Source organism: Oncorhynchus keta, chromosome 19 (assembly GCF_023373465.1).
Source record: "Oncorhynchus keta strain PuntledgeMale-10-30-2019 chromosome 19, Oket_V2, whole genome shotgun sequence".
NCBI lineage: Eukaryota > Metazoa > Chordata > Actinopteri > Salmoniformes > Salmonidae > Oncorhynchus > Oncorhynchus keta.
The window spans coordinates 49813984-49833826 of NC_068439.1; the positions used below are offsets into that span (position 1 = coordinate 49813984).

The window sequence follows — 19843 nt, forward strand, 5'->3', positions numbered from 1 at the left end:
CTGGAAGTGGAACCCTGTCCCTGCGATGGACTAATGTTCCAGAACATAACAGTAGTCCCATTCCCCTATCCATTATTATAGGGAGATTTGAAAAGGGAAGGATGAAGAGTGGATGATGATGACTGCGGTCTCTTTTGCAAATGTTGAGATACTGAAAACCCAGTTAGTTACAAAACGTTGCATTTACAACAACGCAAATGTTGGACTTCCGTAATTGCAACTTGATACCCTAACGTGTTCCTTACCCTGTGTAGCCTGACTGAGTGTTGAGTGCCTTACCCTGTGTAGCCTGACTGAGTGTTGAGTGCCTTACCCTGTGTAGCCTGACTGAGTGTTGAGTGCCTTACCCTGTGTAGCCTGACTGAGTGCTGAGTGCCTTACCCTGTGTAGCCTGACTGAGTGTTGAGTGCTTTACCCTGTGAGCCGTACGGAAGTAGATGCTCTTGTCTGCTCCACAGCTGATCATCCTCACCTTGTTGTCATTGGCTGAGGGGGGAGAGGCAAAGTAACCCTAGCCATGAGAACAACCCCAGAGCTTTGACCATGACAAAGATCTTACATACATCATCTCCTAATGTCAAACGTTACCACATAGACCGTTTCTGTTTTACATATGTTGACGTCATGGTAACGTCTTTCTCTCTGATACCGGGAGGTTACAGGTCACTCACCAGCGAATCGGACAGCGGTGATGGATGAAGAGTGTTCGTCCAGGGTCTGGACTAGGCCGTAGTCTTTCTCAGCATCCAGGACGTGGATCAGACGGTCGCGGCTAGCGGTGGCTAACAGCTTCAGACCCGTCTCTGGTTTAGAGTATTCCAGACACAGGATCTCTGAGTCATGGGCCTCCACCTTCTGAATCTCTGTCATACTGCTGAGGTCATGAACCCTGCAGAACACACACACATCAAACACACAGCCTGCACAGACATAACCAGCCTCCATTCCATTCTCTTCCCGTTCCGTACCTCAGCATCCCGTTGCGGTCTCCAGACGCCAGGTGTTTCCCATCGGGGCTGACACAGATGGTCCTAATGCCTGTCCTGGTCTCTGCCGTCTGTCCGTCCGTCTTCTCTGTGCTAACAGACACACTTCCCTCCGTTTCCACCAGGGCGGCGGTATTTTCATCCATATAGATCACCTTCAACAAGTCCTGAGGGGTAAGAGAGGTGGATGAAAGAAGGAAGAATGGCCAGAGAAGGATGGCTGGAGACCAGCGGGGGTGAGGGAGAAAGATGACTCCCAGGAGCCAATACAGCAAGAGGGTTAACAGTTTCTCGACACAACACAGCTTTTTACATGCAGAGGTGGGTCGGTATCTACTAGAGTACACTGTTAAGTATTGGACACATACCTTACTGAGAACATTCTGCGGATGTGTGTGTCCCTGCCTCTCTGTACTCCACAGTCGGACAGTGTTGTCTGCTGAACAGCTGAGGAACTCTCCCGAAGACCGGCCAGACTCTGGGACCTCCGGGACCATCTGGAGAAGAGAGAGGGGAGGAAGAACACATGGAGAAGGATGCGATGGTATTGTAAAAGAACACTCACTCTGCATCGTACTGAAGTACTTCCATATAGCCTCAACTGATGAGACACTTAATCATCTCTACAGCCCTCAAATAGTACTCTGATATCTTGACGTTTTACCTGTAGGTCCCAGACACAGGCGGCATGGTAGAGGGCAGAATGCACCTTGCCTACCCTGTGGAGGTCCCTGACATCCCACACATACAGGCTGTGGTCATTATACACACAGCTCAACCAATGACTGGCCGGGTCATAGGTCACCGCCACAGAGTCAGGGTAGCGGGCAGACATCTTGTTGGAGAACAGGTGGCTGATGGGAGAAAAAAGTCATGTGTGACTTATGTTAATGCATGGTGTACCAGGAGAAACCTGCTTCAGCTCCTAATATTGGTTGCAAAACAGGGTTTGTGAAGATGCCTCTAGAAACTGACCTAAGGTTAGTTTCGTATTCCCCCACCTTAAATGTTAAGGTTAGCATTGGGACGGGTAAGCTGATCCTAGATCTATACCTAAGGGTAACTTCTACCCAGAGGTGTGTGTGTGTGTGTGTGTGTGTGTGTGTGTGTGTGTGTGTGTGTGTGTGTGTGTGTGTGTGTGTCACACCTGGCCTGTGTGATGCTGGACACGTCAGTGCCAAGGTGGTGTGGTCTTGGCAGGGTACAGATGAACCCCAGGTCTGCAGGGCTGAAGGCTCGCACCATCCCATCAGCACAGCCACAGAAGATCAGCTCCTCTGACACACACAGAGCCCTGGCCACACTGGTCTACGGGGACAGGAAGAGATCAATCAACCAATCAGTCTACCAATGACTCAATCGGTAACATTAAAGAGTGACTTGGAGGTGCTTCTCAGACACAGAGATTGGCACTGCTACGCACGGTCTATAGAGGGCAGGAAGTTATGCAACAGAGAAAATCTAGTGTCAAGGACCCGAGGATCCAGTCAGTAATGATCTAGTTTACATATCTATGCTCAATTTCCTGGCCTCACTCCTGGATGGACAAAGGTGTTCCCATTTGAAAGTAAGTCAAACACATCCTGTCCCCGTCCCTGTCCCTAACCTCTCTGTGATCCCCTTGCTGCTTGGCAGGACACAGGGGACACACAGACCTCAGTAGAGCCTTCAGTTGGACAGAGTCCATACCAAAGACAGACATGAACTCGTTTCCCTCCACAGACACATGCCGGCCATTTCCTAGCACGAGGCCATCTGTTAACAGTCCAAAGGCACCTTCACACTCCGATGTCAGTCACTCACCCATAGGCCCACCTATTTGTCAGTGACTCACCCATAGGCCAGTCCATCTTGTCAGTGACTCACCCGTAAGTCCACCCACTTGTCCAGCATCCTTTTGGGGTTGAACTCACAGAGCAGGCCGGAGGTGGTGATACAGAAGGTGCTTTCGGCCTTAGAGCCCCGCCCACATGCCACGTCGCAAAAAAAGTTGTTCCTCAGCTCCCCCAGGAGCCCAGAGCGCCCCAGCAGAGGGACTGGAGCACTGGCCTGCACAGACAACAGAAACACTAGTGTTATTAGTATGAGACTTTAGCATCAGGAGCCCAGAGCGCCCCAGCAGAGGGACTGGAGCACTGGCCTGCACAGACAACAGAAACACTAGTGTTATTAGTATGAGACTTTAGCATCAGGAGCCCAGAGCGCCCCAGCAGAGGGACTGGAGAGAAATGAGAGAGAGAAATGCAGTTAGTTAGTAGTGTGAAATGCAATGAGTAACAAGAGTTAGCCATTCTGTTATTCTGCTCACAATCAGTAGCATTAGCCTGCACAGAAACCCAAGGAACAGAGATGAAAGTACCTCGATAGATTTGGAGTGGTCCAGGTACCAGAACTTGACGTGTCTGTTCCCTGCTGTCACAAAGTAGGAGCTATCCTCAGAGAAGGACACTGCTGTCACCTTACTGGACACCTTGTTAGCAGCAATTATTGTGTTCTTCTGCAACCACAACAAAAACACAAAATGTATGGAGGGCAGTAACTACAGAAGTATAGACCCTGGGGCAGTTACACAAGCAGAAGAGTAGATAATATGGATGTTGCTGTCTCTGGGGCAGTGGCTATAGCAGAAGGGTAGATAATATGGATGTTGCCGTCTCTGGGGCAGTGGCTATAGCAGAAGGGTAGATAATATGGATGTTGCCGTCTCTGGGGCCGTGGCTATAGCAGAAGGGTAGATAATATGGATGTTGCTGTCTCTGGGGCAGTGGCTATAGCAGAAGGGTAGATAATATGGATGTTGCTGTCTCTGGGGCCGTGGCTATAGCAGAAGGGTAGATAATATGGATGTTGCTGTCTCTGGGGCAGTGGCTATAGCAGAAGGGTAGATAATATGGATGTTGCTGTCTCTGGGGCAGTGGCTATAGCAGAAGGGTAGATAATATGGATGTTGCTGTCTCTGGGGCCGTGGCTATAGCAGAAGGGTAGATAATATGGATGTTGCTGTCTCTGGGGCCGTGGCTATAGCAGAAGGGCAGACAATATTGGCTCATAGAAAGGTCACACAGGGCATTTGTTGACAGAAAAGGTGACATTGGGCAACTTAAGTAGGATGCCTATTGGCCAGAGGCTGCTGGCGTACCTTCCATGCCCAGACGTGGACCATCATGTCGTGCTGGTAACCCACGCTGACAATGTATTTACTGTTGGGAGAGAAGGCCACACAGGATACGCCATACTTATGTTCCTGCAGCTCCGCCACCTGCCGAAACTCACACACCTCCCACACACGCACCGCAGGCAGGTGACCCGACTGGGAGGGGGAGGGAGTGCGAGAACGAGAGAAGGGGAGAGAGAGATAAAGTCACTGCGAGATTACACATGCCGTGTCAGCCACAATCCACACAGTCTGAACCATTTCACACACACTATCAAAAAGGTCAAAAAGGTTGTTACGTGAATGTGTCTGTGCCCAGGTCAGAGTTCAGGACATGGATGACTGAGGATACAGAGTCTCTATGAAAAACAGTGCGTGTGTGTGTGTGTGTGTGTGTGATCAGATCGTCCTCTCAGAGATATCCACATTTTTACCCCTAGTTTTTATCCTACTGATTGTTCTGCTTCTGTAACAGATTAATCATTGCTTCCAAAGTAAGGGACTCAAATCAATAAAATGATAAAGTCTATCAGTGATATTCCAGTCTTTAACCATGACCCAAAAGAAAAGGAAATGTAGGAAGGATTCAATTGAGATACCTTCCTCAATAACCAATGATAACCATTAGGGTGGGGGAATATGTTAAGGTTAGCATTGGGAAGGGAAAACTGATCCTAGCTCTGTACCTAAGGGTTACTTCTACCCAGAGGTGTGTGTGTGTGTGTGTGTGTAACCAACAGCAGTCCTATGAGCATGGTACTTGAACTTTGACCCCTGCTGCTATGGCAACTGAAGTGATCACCTATTTACAGAGAGGGATTTACTTAGGCTCGGATTGGCTAGCTGGGATTAGGCGTCACATCAACACGGCAGCGTTGAGCCACATGAGCTAATCTGGATCGAGAACATTACCATACCTACGGTACAACCGCACTACAACACAGGGAGATATTCTATCAAACCCTCTAACCAGCTTTTGAGGATGACAGACAGACACAGAGACAGAGACAGACAACTCACCTCTCCTGTGACCAAGTATTTGCCATCTGAAGAGAAGGACAGAGCTGTGATAGTTTTCCTGTTAAAAGGAGAGAAGAGTGTGGTAACAGTCATACATGTATCAGTGCGTGTTTCAGGGATGGGTAGAGGATGATTAGGTAATGAGCAGGATGGTGATTAGGGGTTGGTGGTGTGAGTGAGTCATTTCTCACCTGGATGTATTCAGGATGTGGTGCTGTCTGTTCTTCTTGGGGTTCAGCAGAACCACCACACAGCTACAGAGCAGGAGAAATACATCCTCCCATTAAATTTTACCATCGTTTTATGCACTTTATCGGCAGCTGAGTAACATGTGGCTGCAGAGTAATATTTACATGACATAAGGGCAATTTGCATTTCTAAAAAGGCAGTGAGGAATATGGCATTCACTGTGGATACTTATGTAAATAACATATTTCTGCATTTAATTTTCCAAGAAATTTGCAACCATTTCTAAAAACACGTTTTCACGTTGCCATTATGGGGTATTGTGAGAAGATTTTTTCCCCCCACATCTATTTCATACATTTTGAATTCAGGCCGTAAAAACACAACAAAATGTGGAATAAGTCAAGGGGTATGAACACTTTCTGAAGGCACTGTATGTAACAGTAGCAACCCAACAGGGGTGTTAGTTACCCAACAAGCTTTTGAAGGGCTGTTTGTTCTGTATTCTGCAACAGCGCTTCCCTTAATCCTGAATATATAATATGTAAAGCAGTGTTACTACTGTAAAGCTTCCACTGATCCTAAACAGAATCTCTAAGCCTGCCTGATAAATCGTGTGAACCTCTATGAGCTTCTACCTGACTGCCATTCAAATCAGATACCTGAGTCCCTGTCATAATGTGTGCCTATCACTTCCTGCTATCCTCACTTCCTGGTCACAGAGAATATGGGGGTGTAAATTATGACAGGATACACTGGCCGCTAATTAAGACAAGACACGCTGGCAGCTATGTGAAACAGCGATGTGTGAACCACGTCCCTGGCCTATTAAGTGTGCCAGGAGTTTAAAATAGAGGAGCTGAGGAGGATTGGCAAAGGTATAAACAATGGCACACACAGAGCTTGGCACAGAGCTAGTCCAAGGACCTAATTCTCTTGTTGTTCCAGACATTGGCCTGAATAATAAGGTTATGACAGAGGCTTTTAGGAAGCATGGCCTACTTACTGCATTTGTGCTTCCGTTTAGGGTTTCTGCTTACAGGCAGACAGAGTCCGCAGCAACTCTGAGAAATGCTGATCGTCCACTAAATACGCCATTCGTTCTCTAACCCATCTTAGCTTGGACGTATTCAGCACTGCTAATGTTGAACAAGGACCTTACATAGTCTGCAAGATGGAACAGCAACTCTGTGTACAGCACAGTTAACCTCACTAGAGTACGTGGGATGCTAGCGTCCCACCTGGCCAACATCCAGTGAAATTGCAGAGCGCCAAATTCAAAAACAGAAAGTGTTATACATCGGTTTATAGATTAACTCAGATTGCCAGATTTCAAAAAGACTTTACGGTGAAAGCATACCATGTGATTATCTGAGAACCATCACTCATTCATATATCCTTATGTACATATTCTTTATCCCCTTACACTGTGTATAAGACAGTAGTTTTGGAATTGTTAGTTAGATTACTTGTTGGTTATCACTGCATTGTCGGAACTAGAAGCACAAGCATTTCGCTACACTCGCATTAACATCTGCTAACCATGAGTATGTGACAAATACAATTTTATTTGATTTGAACAGCGCCCAGCAGACAAATCATTACAAACAGTAAACCAGCCAAGTAGATGAGTTACACAAGTCCGAAATAGAGATAAAATTAATCACTTACCTTTGATGATCTTCATATGGTTGCACTCACAAGACTCCCATTTACTCAATAAATGTTTGTTTTGTTCGATAAAGTCCCTGTTTATATCCAAAAACCTCAGTTTTGTTTGCACGTTTTGTTCAGTAATCCACAGGCTCAAATGCAGTCACAACGGGCAGATGAAAAATCCAAATAGTGTCCGTAAAGTTCATAGAAACATTTAAAACGATGTTTTAAGCCTAAATAATAATATTTCAACCAATATTAACGTCGTCAATATAAAAAGGTAAACAAGAAAGGCGCACTCTCGGTCACGCGCATGAAAAAGCTCTGAGACACTGCAGTGTCCACTCATTCAGAGTGCTTACTCCCTCATTTTTCACAATACAAGCCTGAAACAATTTCTAAAGACTGTTGACAACTAGTGGAAGTAATAGGAAGTGCAATTTGAGTCATAAGTCAATGGATACTGTAATAGCATTCAATAGAAAACTACAAACATTTAAAAAATCCCACTTTCTGGATGGATTTTTCTCACTTCTGTTATACTCAAATACATTATTTTAACAGTTGTGGAACTTTTAGAGTGTTTTCTATTCAAATCTACCAATTATATGCATATCCTAGCTTACGCATATCCTAGCTTCTGGGCCTGAGTAGCAGGCAGTTTACTTTGGGCACGCTTTTCATCCAGAAGTGAAAATAGTGCCCCCTACCCTAGTGAAGTTAAAGCACCACGTAGGGAACGAGTCCCGGGATGAGAGTAGAGTATTACAGAGCAATCTTGATGAGCTTTAAAAAGGGGCAGTGTAGTCTAAAAAGTGATTTGAATTATTTTGTAATTATATTTTGACACTATAAAAGGTTGAAATAACACTCTGAAGTTGTGAAAATTATGATAATGCCCTTTAGGTGCAAGAGCTTTTTTTTTTTTACTGGAATTTCACACTGTTTTTGGCCCACAGCATGAAATCACAATCTGATCTGATTATTCTGACCAATCATCTTTTATTTGCACAGAGTCTAGATGATCATATCCTCCAATCAGGGTTGTGTGTGTAAATATATTTACATTTGTATTGACACGCCCACACAATCAGACTGAGCATTTCAATGGCAAAAGGAGGCCCAGGGAAATAAATGATAAAAATACATATTTGGAGTTATTTTCATGAAATAAAACACACACACACACACACACACACACACACACACACACAGACACACAATGATTTAAGACATACATTGATGATTTAAAAAGACTGCATGGGGGCTTTAACATTATTTGATGAGTGCCGTCAGATCAGAGAAGAAAAAAAACACAGATACCACAAACAGTGCTTAATAAGCTTTCAGGTTTCATTGTAGTGTGACAATCTCTCTCCGAATCTCTTTTATTCACATGTAGTCACGCACGCATGCACCAGACCTGGGCTCAAATGTATGTGTTTTTGAGTAAATACTTGAGTATTTCAATGGTTATTTGTAAAAAATAATAATAATAACATTTTTTTTAAATAGAAAAAAAGAGGAATAGTCTACCAAATTGTACTTTTAAATGTAAATACTTGTTTTAAATACTATACTGAACTAAAATAGAAAACGCAACATGCAATAATTTCACTGAGTTACAATTCATATCAGAAAATCAGTCAATCAAAATAAATAAATGAGGCCCTAATCTATGGATTTCACATGAATGGCCAGGGGCGCAGCCATGGATGGGCCTGGGAGGGCACAGGCCCACCCACTGGGGAGCCAGGCCCATCCAGTCAGAATTTGTTTTTCCCCACAAAAGGGATTTATGACAGACAGAAATACTCCACACATTCATCAGCTGTCTGGGTGTCTGGTCTCAGATGATCCCGCACGTGAAGAAGCCAGATGTGGCGGTCCTGGGCTGGCGTGGTTACACGTGGTCTGCAATTGTATAGCCAGTTGGACGTACTGCCAAATTCTCGAAAACGACATTGGATTCGGTTTATGGTAGAGAAATGAACATGAAATTCTCTGGCAACAGCTCTGGTGGATAGACCTGCAGTCGGCATGCCAATTGCATGCTCCCTCAAAACTCGAGAGATCTGTGGCATTGTGTTGTGTAACAAAACTGCACATTTTAAAGTGTCCTTTCATTGTCCCCAGCACAAGGTGCACCTGTGTAATGATCATGCTGTTTAATCAGTTTCTTGATATGCCACATCTGTCAGATGGATGGATTATCTTGGCAAAGGAGAAATGCTCACTAACAGTGATGTAAACAACTTTGTGCACAGAATTTGAGATAAATAAGCTTTTTGTGCATATGGAACATTTTTGGGATCTTTTATTTCAGCTTATGAAACATGGGACCAAAACTTTACATGTTGCATTTATATTTTTGTTCAGTAAAAATACCTGAGTTAAATTAATGGGAGTGTATTTGAGTATTTTCAAAAGCATGACCACTCATCTTTTCAAATACAATATCTGAATGTACGCGAAAGTAATTGAGCCATTTGAAATAGTATTTGAACCCAGGTATGGCATGCACGCTCTCTCTCTTTCTCTCCCCCTAGACTTACCCAGCAGGATAGGCCACAAGACCAGAGTGGAGGTTACAGGCCAGACCACTGTTGCCAGAGGCTGTGATTCCCAGGACCCTCTCCAAAGTCACCTACAGAGGGAGACAGACAATTCTAGAGTTTTAACAAGCCAATCCCAAATCCAGCCCTTGTCCCTAGCCCGCAATCATTATGCATTAGTGGAGATCTGAGAGGATTAAAAAAAAGGGATAATCAACTCGGGGCTTTATGCGTTCTCTGGAAAATAATGCAACATTGTTCACGCATAGCCCCTCATTGATGGTCCCTTATGTATTGCATATATGTTTATGAACCCTGGAAGATTAGCCCTGATGGACCACCCAACTAGCAAATAACGTTCTGAGAACCATATGTTTCTTAGAGCGTGGTTGGTTATCCTATGGTTATGTTGCATACAACCTTTAAACAATTTTCTGGGAATGGTGCAGTATAGTTGCTTGGCTTTGGAAGATTCTCAGCATATTTAAGGATCTTGGCAACAAAAAAACACAAAAAATTGTTATTCCATTACTTTAACATTTCATAAAAGTTCAAACATGTTTATATTTAATTTCAATTTTGGTAATGTTCTAGAAACGTTCACCAACTTGGTTTGACATTGGGGATGTTCTGAAATAGTTTCTTAATGTTTTCTAAACAATGTTCTTCTGTGGGAATTTCAGTACTTCAGCATAATGTTTCCTACAGGCTTCCATCTTGTTCTACAGTTAACTTGGGTCAAACGTTTCGGGTAGCCTTCCACAAGCTTCCCACAATAAGGTGGGTGAATTTTGGCCCATTCCTCCTGACAGAGCTGATGTAACGGAGTCAGGTTTGTAGGCCTCCTTGCTCGCACACGCTTTTTCAGTTCTGCCCACAAATTTTCTATGGCATTTAGGTCAGGGCTTTGTGATGGCCATTCCAATACCTTGACTTTGTTGTCTTTAAACCATTTTTTCACAACTTTGGAAGTATGCTTGGGGTCATTGTCCATTTGGAAGACCTATTTGCGACTTCAACTTCCTAACTGATGCCTTGAGATGTTGCTTCAATATGTCCACATAATGTTCCTCCTCATGATGCCATCTATTTCGTGAAGTGCACCAGTCCCTCCTGCAGCAAAGCACCCCCACAACATGATTCTGCCACCCCGTGCTTCACGGTTGGGATGGTGTTTTTCGGCTTGCAAGCATCCCCCATTTTCCTCCAAACATAACGATGGTCATTATGGTCAAACAGTTCTATTTTTGTTTCATCGGACCATCTATTGTATCTTGCCTATGCCGCTCGGTCATTCCTCATCCATATATTTATATGTACATATTCTTATTCCATCCCTTTACTTAGATTTGTGTGTATTAGGTAGTTGTGGAATTGTTAATGTCATGACGTGCCCCTATCACTCTCTCTCTCCACAGTTTTATGACGGTCATAAATACTCTGCTTCTGGGTCTGTAGTATTGGGATTGGACTTGGCCAAACTAACATCAAAAGGTTGAATAATGAAACAGTATCTCTGTAAATCCGGACAGTTCGAATGGTCAGTGGGAAATCAAGGAATGAGCATGTCGAATTTGTTTCATTTGGTGACCTGATGAGAGACAGGAGATCCACATTATTGTATATTTGTTTGTAAACAATTCTCAATTATGGGGTTTGCATCCGACTGTTGTATAAAAATAAATGGTTAAGAATACTTTTCAAATCAAATCAAATTTTATTATTATTATTATTATAAGAATACTTTTGGAAAGACAACAACGTGATTTTAGTCTTTGTAAATGAGAATAGCTTTTCATAGTAACTTATGATCAGTCAGTGGAACGCCCCTTCTCTACTCCAGTATAAAGCAAACTTCTGATGAAATTTACAATGGGGCAAAAAAGTATTTAGTCAGCCACCAATTGTGCAAGTTCTCCCACTTAAAAATATGAGAGAGACCTGTAATTTTCATCGTATGTACACTTCACCTATGACAGACAAAATGAGAGAACAAAATCACATTGTAGGATTTTTTATTTATTTGCAAATTATGGTGGAAAATAAGTATTTGGTCAATAAAACTTTCTCAATGACAGAGAGGTCAAACATTTTCTGTAAGTCTTCACAAGGTTTTCACACACTGTTTCTGGTATTTTTGCCCATTCCTCCATGCAGATCTCCTCTAGAGCAGTGATGTTTTGGGGCTGTTGCTGGGCAACACGGACTTTCAACTCCCTCCAAAGCTTGTCTATGGGGTTGAGATCTGGAGACTGGCTAGGCCACTCCAGGACCTTGAAATGCTTCTTACGAAGCCACTCCTTCGTTGCCCGGGCGGTGTGTTTGGGATCATTGTCATGCTGAAAGACCCAGCCACGTTTCATCTTCAATGCCCTTGCTGATGGAAGGAGGTTTTCACGATACATGGCCCCATTCATTCTTTCCTTTACATGGATCAGTCGTCCTGGTCCCTTTGCAGAAAAACAGCCCCAAACCATTATGTTTTCACCCCCATGCTTCACAGTGGGTATGGTGTTCTTTGGATGCAACTCAGCATTCTTTGTCCTCCAAACAAGACTAGTTGAGTTTTTACCAAAAAGTTATATTTTGGTTTCATCTGACCATATGACATTCTCCCAATCTTCTTCTGGATCATCCAAATGCTCTCTAGAAAACTTCAGACGGGCCTGAACATGTACTGGCTTAAGCAAGGGGACACGTCTGGCACTGCAGGATTTGAGTTCCTGGCAGCGTAGTGTGTTACTGATGGTAGGCTTTGTTACTTTGGTCCCAGCTCTCTGCAGGTCATTCACTAGGTCCCCCCCGTGTGGTTCTGGGATTTTTGCTCACCGTTCTTGTGATAATTTTGACCCCACGGGGTGAGATCTTGCATGGAGCCCCAGATCGACGGAGATTATCAGTGGTCTTGTATGTCTTCCATTTCTTAATAATTGCTCCCACAGTTGATTTCTTCAAACCAAGCTGCTTACCTATTGCAGATTCAGTCTTCCCAGCCTGGTGCAGGTCTACAATTTTGTTTCTGGTGTCCTTTGACAGCTCTTTGGTCATGGCCATAGTAGAGTTTGGAGTGTGACTGAGGTTGTGGACAGGTGTCTTTTATACTGATAAATTCAAACAGGTGCCATTAATACAGGTAACGAGTGGAGGACAGAGGAGCCTCTTAAAGAAGAAGTTACAGGTCTGTGAGAGCCAGAAATCTTGCTTGTTTGTTGTTGACCCAAATACTTATTTTCCACCATAATTTGCAAAAAAATTCATTAAAAATCCTACAATGTGATTTTCCTGATTTTTTTTCTCATTTTGTCTATCATAGTTGAAGTGTACCTATGATGAAAATTAGAGGCCTCTCTCATCTTTTTAAGTGGGAGAACATGCACAATTGGTGGCTGACTAAATACTTTTTTCCCCCACTGTATATTTAGACCAAAACATGCCGGGTTGTGAAGTGGTTCTAGCTGTGACCTGAATAATCAACAATCAAGACCAATAGATTGCTACAGAAGCAGCAAATCTTAGACGCCACTGTACCAGTCTGCAGCTGGAAATGTGTGTAAGTCTAGGATGAGGATACCGACAACAGCGGAAGCATCTATTCTAACAGATCAACTCTAATCAATGGTACTCTGAAAGCTCCATCTCAAGAACACTTCCCTATGCAACGACCATTAGTACGCCTGACGTATCCATTACAACAGAGCTACAAAGGACATGGCGACCAGACTTAAACAACCAGAGACTCTGACTGATCAAGGGTTTTCAATGGAGAGACAGCAATGACATACAAGCTTAAATATGCACATTGCATTTCTAAAATCCAAATGAGCGGTTGTTAGGGTGCTAAATATCCATATTTACGGTGAACGTATACAACTGTATGTATGTAGTGTAGAGGGTCCATTCTGTTCTTCCGCTCTTTCTTATCTGTCCCCACCCCTTTCCTTTGTCTACCAAGCAGTCCTATTGGTTTCCTCCACTAGGGACTTTTCAGTGTATCATGTGAGTAACCAATGTGTTACCTATCCTGTGTGTGTTTATGTAATTCTGTGTGATTATTTAGTGAGTTAGTAAATAAATAATTAAGCCAATTTGTATATCACTGATTCATCATTTATGCTAGGGTTCGTGCAGATATCCAAGGGTTTGCGACATCCAGAGTATGACTGGTGAGGTAATAATAAGTGACTAATCGATAAGATTTGAAAATATCAGAAAAATTACTATTCCGTGATTAGTTGAAATCATGGAATAATTAAAGATAATTGATTTGATAATGTAAACAGTCTTCACATTAATGAATAGTCAACGTTACGACATTAGATTACTTGTTGATATTGATGCACTGTCGGCAATAGAAGCACAAGCATTTCGCTACAATCGCAATAACATCTGCTAACCATGTGTCCGTGATTAGTTGAAATCATGGAATAATTACAAAGATAATTGATTTGATAATGTAAACAGTCTTCACATTAATGAATAGTCAACGTTACGACATTAGATTACTTGTTGATATTGATGCACTGTCGGCAATAGAAGCACAAGCATTTCGCTACAATCGCAATAACATCTGCTAACCATGTGTCCGTGATTAGTTGAAATCATGGAATAATTACAAAGATAATTGATTTGATAATGTAAACAGTCTTCACATTAATGAATAGTCAACGTTACGACATTAGATTACTTGTTGATATTGATGCACTGTCGGCAATAGAAGCACAAGCATTTCGCTACAATCGCAATAACATCTGCTAACCATGTGTCTGTGACCAATAACATCTGCTAACCATGTGTCTGTGACCAATAACATCTGCTAACCATGTGTCTGTGACCAATAACATCTGCTAACCATGTGTATGTGACCAATAACATCTGCTAACCATGTGTATGTGACCAATAACATCTGCTAACCATGTGTATGTGACCAATAACATTTGATTTGGCTACAGCTGTCACCAGAACTCGACGAGTCTCCCCCTGGTTCTCTTCTACATTACATTCATTTCCTCATCAATCTACACACAAAACCCCATTATGACAAAGCGAAAACAGGTTATAGATTTTTTTTGCTAATTTATTAAAAATTAAAAACAGAAATACCTTATTTATGTAAGTATTCAGACTTTGATGTCAGAGCAAAAACTAAGCCATGAGCTCCGAGACAGGATTGTGTCGAGACAAAGATCTGGGGAAGGGTACCAAAACATGCAGCATTGAAAGTCCCCAAGAACACATTGGCCTCCCTCATTCCTTAATGGAGGAAGTTTAGAACCACCGAGAGCTGGCCGCCAGGCCAAACTGTGCAATCGGTATAGTGGTGGCAGCATCATGCTGTGGGGATATTTGTCAGTGGCAGGGACTGGGTGACTAGTCAGGATCAAGGGAAAGATGAACAGAGTAAAGTACAGAGAGATACCTGATGAAAACCCTCTCCAGAACACTCAGGACCTCAGATTGGGGCAAAGTTTCACCTTCCAACAAGACAATGACCCTAAGCACACAGCCAAGACAACGCAGAAGTGGTTTCGGGACAAGTCTCTGAATGTTCTTGAGTGGCCCAGCCAGAGCCCGGACTTGAACCCGATCGAACATTTCTGGAGAGACCTGAAAATAGTTGTACAGCGACGCTCCCCATCCAACCTGACAGAGCATGAGAAGATCTGCAGAGAAGAATGGGGGGGGGGATGGAAATCACCCAAATACAGGTGTGCCAAGCTTGTAGCGTCATACCAGAAACACCGAACGCACACGGTATATATAGAATAAGTCAACAGTTTGGACACACGTACTCATGCAAGGGTTTTTTCTTGATTTTTACTATTTTCTACATTGCAGAAAAATAGTGAAGACAACAAAACTATGAAATAACACATATGGAATCATGAAGTTACCAAAAAAGTGTTAAACAAAATCAAAATATATTTTAGATTCTTCAAAGTAGTCACCCTTTGCCATGATGACAGCTTTGTACACTCTTGGCATTCTCTCAACCAGCTTCACCTGGAATACTTTTCCAACAGTCTTGAAGGAGTTCCCATATATGCTGAGCAAGTTGGCTGCTTTTCCTTCACTCTGCGGTCCAACTCATCCCAAACCATCTCAATTGGGTTGAGGTCGGGTGATTGTGGAGGCCAGGTCATATGATGCAGCACTCCATCACTCCTTATTGGTCAAATAGCCCTTACACAGCCTGGAGGTGTGTTGGGTCATTGTCCCGTTGAAAAACAAATGATAGTTGGACTAAGCACAAACCAAGTTGGATGGCGTATCTCTGCATAATGCTGTGGTAGCCATGCTGGTTAAGTGTGCCTTGAATTCTAAATAAAACACTGACAGTGTCACCAGCAAAGCACCACCACACCATCACACCTCCATGCTTCATGGTGGGAACCACACATGCGGAGATCATCCGTTCACCACCTCTGCGTCTCTAAAAGACAAGGTGGTTGAAACCAAAAATCTCAAATTTGGACTCATCAGACCAAAGCACAGATTTCCACCGGTCTAATGTCCATTGCTCGTGTTTCTTGGTCCAAGGAATTATCTTCTTATTGGTGTCCCTTTAATAGTGGTTTCTTTGCAGCAATTCGACCATGAACGCCCGATTCACACAGTCTCCTCTGAACAGTTGATGTTGAGATGTGTCTGTTACTTGAACTCTGTGAAGCATTTATTTGGGCTGCAATTTCTGAGGCTGGTAACTAATAAACGTATCCTCTGCAGCAGAGGTAACTCTGGGTCTTCCTTTCCTGTGGCGGTCCTCATGAGAGCCAGTTTCATCATAGCCCTTGATGGTTATTGCGAATGCACTTGAAACTTTCAAAATTCATGAAATTGTCGGGATTGACTGACCGTCATGTCTTAAAGTAATGATGATGGACTGTCATTTCTCTTTGCTTATTTGAGCTGTTCTTGCAATAATATGGACTTGGTCAATTACCATGAAAAACAGTACCAGACCATTATTCCTCTCCCACCAAACTTTACAGTTGGCACTATGCATTGGTGCAGGTAGCGTTCTCCTGGCATTCACCGAACCCAGAAGTGTGATTCGTCACTCCAGAGAACGCGTATTCACTGCTCCAGAGTCCAATATCGGCGAGCTTTACACCACTCCAGCTGACGGTCGGGATTGCGCAAAATGATCTTAGACCTGTGTGTGGCTGCTCTACTATGGAAACCCATTTCATGAATCTCCCCCCGAACAGTTCTGGTGCCGACGTTGATTCCAGAGGCAGTTTGGAACTCGGTAGTGAGTTTTGCAACCGAGGATAAATATTTTTTTTCAGCACTCAGTGGTCCCATTCTGTGAGCTTGTGTGGCCTACCACTTTGCAGCTGAGCCATTGTTGTTCCTAGACATTTCCACTTCACAATAACAGCACTTACAGTTGACCGGGTCAGCTCTAGCAGAGCAGAAATTTTACAAACTGACTTGTTGCAAAGGTGGCATTCTATGATGGTGCCCTGTTGAAAGTCACTGAGCTCTTAAGGCCATTCTACTGCCAATGTTCATCTATGGAGTTAGCATGGCTGGCTGTGTGCTCGATTTTATACACCTGTCAGCAAGGGGAGTGGCTGAAATAGCTGAATCCCTATTTTCAAGGTGTGTCCACATATTTTTTGTATATATAGGGTTAATGTGAAGGGATGTATAGGCAATATGGGCAGTATATGGATAGAATATGGAATATGGATATACTGAACAAAAATATAAAACGCAACATGACAATTTTAAAGATTTTACTGAATTAAAGTTCATAAGGAAATCAGTCAATTGAAATAAATTAATTAGGCCCTAATCTATGGATTTCACAGATACACAGATCTGTTGGTAGGGGCCTGGATCAGAAAACCAGTCCGTATCTGGTGTGACCACCACTTGCCTCATGCAGCTCAACACATCTCCTTCGCATAGAGTTGATCAAGCTGTTGATTGTGGCCTGTGCAATATTGTCCCACTCCTCTTCAATGGCTGCGCGAAGTTGCTGGATATTGTAGAGAACTGGAACACGATGTCGTGCACGTTGATCCAGAGCATCACAAACATGCTCAATGGGTGACATGTCTAGTGAGTATGCAGGCCATGGAAGAACTGGGACATTTTCAACTTCCAGGAATTGTGTACAGGATCACGGCATCTCTGTGCATTCAAATTGCCATTGATAAAACACAATTGTTCCTTTTCCGTATCTTATGCCTGCCCATACCATAACGCCACCATGGGGCACTCTGTTCACAAAGTTGCCAGCAGCAAACCGCTCGTCCACACGACACCATACACCTGGTCTGCGGTTGTGAGGCCTATTGGCCATACTGAAAAATTATTTAAAAACAACATTGGTAGAGAAATAAACATTAAATTCTCTGGCAACAGCTCTGGTGGACATTCCAGCAGTCAGCATGCCAATTACACACCCCCTCAAAATATGAGACATCTGTGGCATTGCATTGGTTGACAAAACTGCACAATTTAGAGTGGCCTTTTATTGTCCCCAGCACAAGGTGCACCTGTGTAATGATCCTCCTGTTTAAATCAGTTTCTTGACTTTACATGTTGCGTTTATATTTTTGTTCAGTGTAGTATATCTGAATAATAGCATATGTAGTTAAATAGGTTTGGCCTTGCCTATAATACAGTATATACATAATGTATGAAATGAGTAAAACAGTACGTAAACATTATTTAAAGTGACCAGTGTTCCAGTGTTGGTCACACCCACTAATTGGCCAGACCTGATCTTAATGAGCGCTGTGGTCTGTTTTAATAGATAAACAGCTTTGTTTGAGTTTTTAAAAAACATGGCATGCTAGCTCCATCTTGTTGGCGCAGTGGACTAATTCCATGGACAGAGAACATCAAATTATAGCTTCAAATCTCATTGATGCTAGTCACAAAAAAAAAAAAATGCTTGCATGATAAATGCCTAAGGAAATGTAATACAACCTTCCAGGTAAACCATCAAGGAACCAGAGGAAAACGTTCAGAACCTCCCTGCAAACTAAAATGTTCTCAGAACAGGCGAAATGTTCACTTCCGTGTCAGAAAATGCCAGGGAGGTATTGAAGTGTTTGGGACTGTGTGGCTTCGTTTCCACAAGCAATGTCAATGTTCCCACAACTTCCAAGGAACCAAATGTGCTCGTTGAGTAATATCGACCTCAAACTGAAAGAAGCTGAACTGTTGGTCTGGACAGAGGGCTAAACAAACACTTCAATACCTCCCTGGTATTTTCTGACACTGAATTGTGTCTATCATCAATACAACGTGAGGAAGGAAGCTGATTGATTCGTTTGCACGCTGTTCTGTACTTGATTTTCTCAACAATAACCCGATTAGATGGATCCACTGACTCAACCTCATGCATTTGAAAAGTATCTTTATTTTATTTTCACCAGGTTCTCAGGTGTTTACAGACCTATGACTATTTTATTGGGAATATGAAGTTTTACATTTTAACAAGGCATTTCTTGAGAGTGATATACCCACAATAAAGCAATATGTTTTATTTTCCTTAAACACAAATATAAATATAATGTGCATGCAATAACACTATAAATTGCTCTAGTTAACCTATCAGTCGGGCATAAATCTATGAAAAGCAAAACGGCAGTCACTCACCTTGTCGGCAAGGTTTTCCTTCCGATTCTTCCGCAGCATGTTCTTTATCCGACTTTTTATTGTTGACCCGTGCCCGTCTACTGCCATATTGATGCTAAAATATCCCGATAAATGTATTATGTTAAAAGTTATGCGATATTCGAACCGTGAAATCCTTCTTTAGGATACAAACGCGCTTGCATCCCCAACTAATATTTTTTTGCAGCCGCGTAAACTTTAGGGGCACAGGCTTGTGTAAACTTTAATCTCTTGAGTAGGTTAGAGTAGCGTTAAACTCCGGTGACGGGTGTACTGTATTCGGCTTAGCTCATGTTCAGCGACTAAGCTAGTTATCTTCTCTAGTGCAGTGGTTCACAAGCTGTGGGGCGCGAACCCTAGGGCGCAAGGGGTCAGCGAAAAAACGTTTTGATTGACATTTTTTTAAGGAACTCAGTCTGGCTTTAATCTTACTCTTGAAAGTTGTAATAGTAGAATGCACAATGTTCAATTTCGAAATTGGTTAGTCTAACATCAGTTCCTCTTGTCCTGGTATTAATTCCATAGAGCTATTTATAACTTGTCAGAAATGTCCAGATCAACTAGCCCATAACGGTTAGTTTCTTTATTTCTTTTTTTTAGCCTATAGTCATTTTTTGGTCACTCACATATCACATGAATACACATTA

General features: G+C 42.8%; 1 protein-coding gene across 4 annotated transcripts in view; it reads right to left on the reverse strand.

Moving 5' to 3' along the window:
• The window catches only part of LOC118398407 (mitogen-activated protein kinase-binding protein 1-like), a 49553-nt gene extending 29937 nt beyond the window's left edge, over window positions 1-19616 (reverse strand). For 2 of the 4 annotated variants that reach the window (XM_052470723.1, XM_052470721.1), the window contains exons 1-13: window positions 19179-19616; window positions 9558-9649; window positions 5352-5414; window positions 5161-5218; window positions 4126-4296; window positions 3346-3483; window positions 2853-3035; window positions 2134-2294; window positions 1651-1840; window positions 1355-1483; window positions 969-1153; window positions 672-889; window positions 416-486 (exon numbers count right to left, since the gene is read on the reverse strand). In XM_052470723.1, coding sequence (XP_052326683.1) covers window positions 416-486; window positions 672-889; window positions 969-1153; window positions 1355-1483; window positions 1651-1840; window positions 2134-2294; window positions 2853-3035; window positions 3346-3483; window positions 4126-4296; window positions 5161-5218; window positions 5352-5414; window positions 9558-9649; window positions 19179-19265 — 1746 coding nt within the window. In that variant the 5' untranslated portion in view covers window positions 19266-19616. The remainder of the gene's footprint in view (window positions 1-415; window positions 487-671; window positions 890-968; window positions 1154-1354; window positions 1484-1650; window positions 1841-2133; window positions 2295-2852; window positions 3036-3345; window positions 3484-4125; window positions 4297-5160; window positions 5219-5351; window positions 5415-9557; window positions 9650-19178) is intronic. The other 2 variants (XM_052470722.1, XM_052470725.1) reach the window with 2 other exon arrangements.
• Between the last annotated feature and the right edge of the window lie 227 nt (window positions 19617-19843).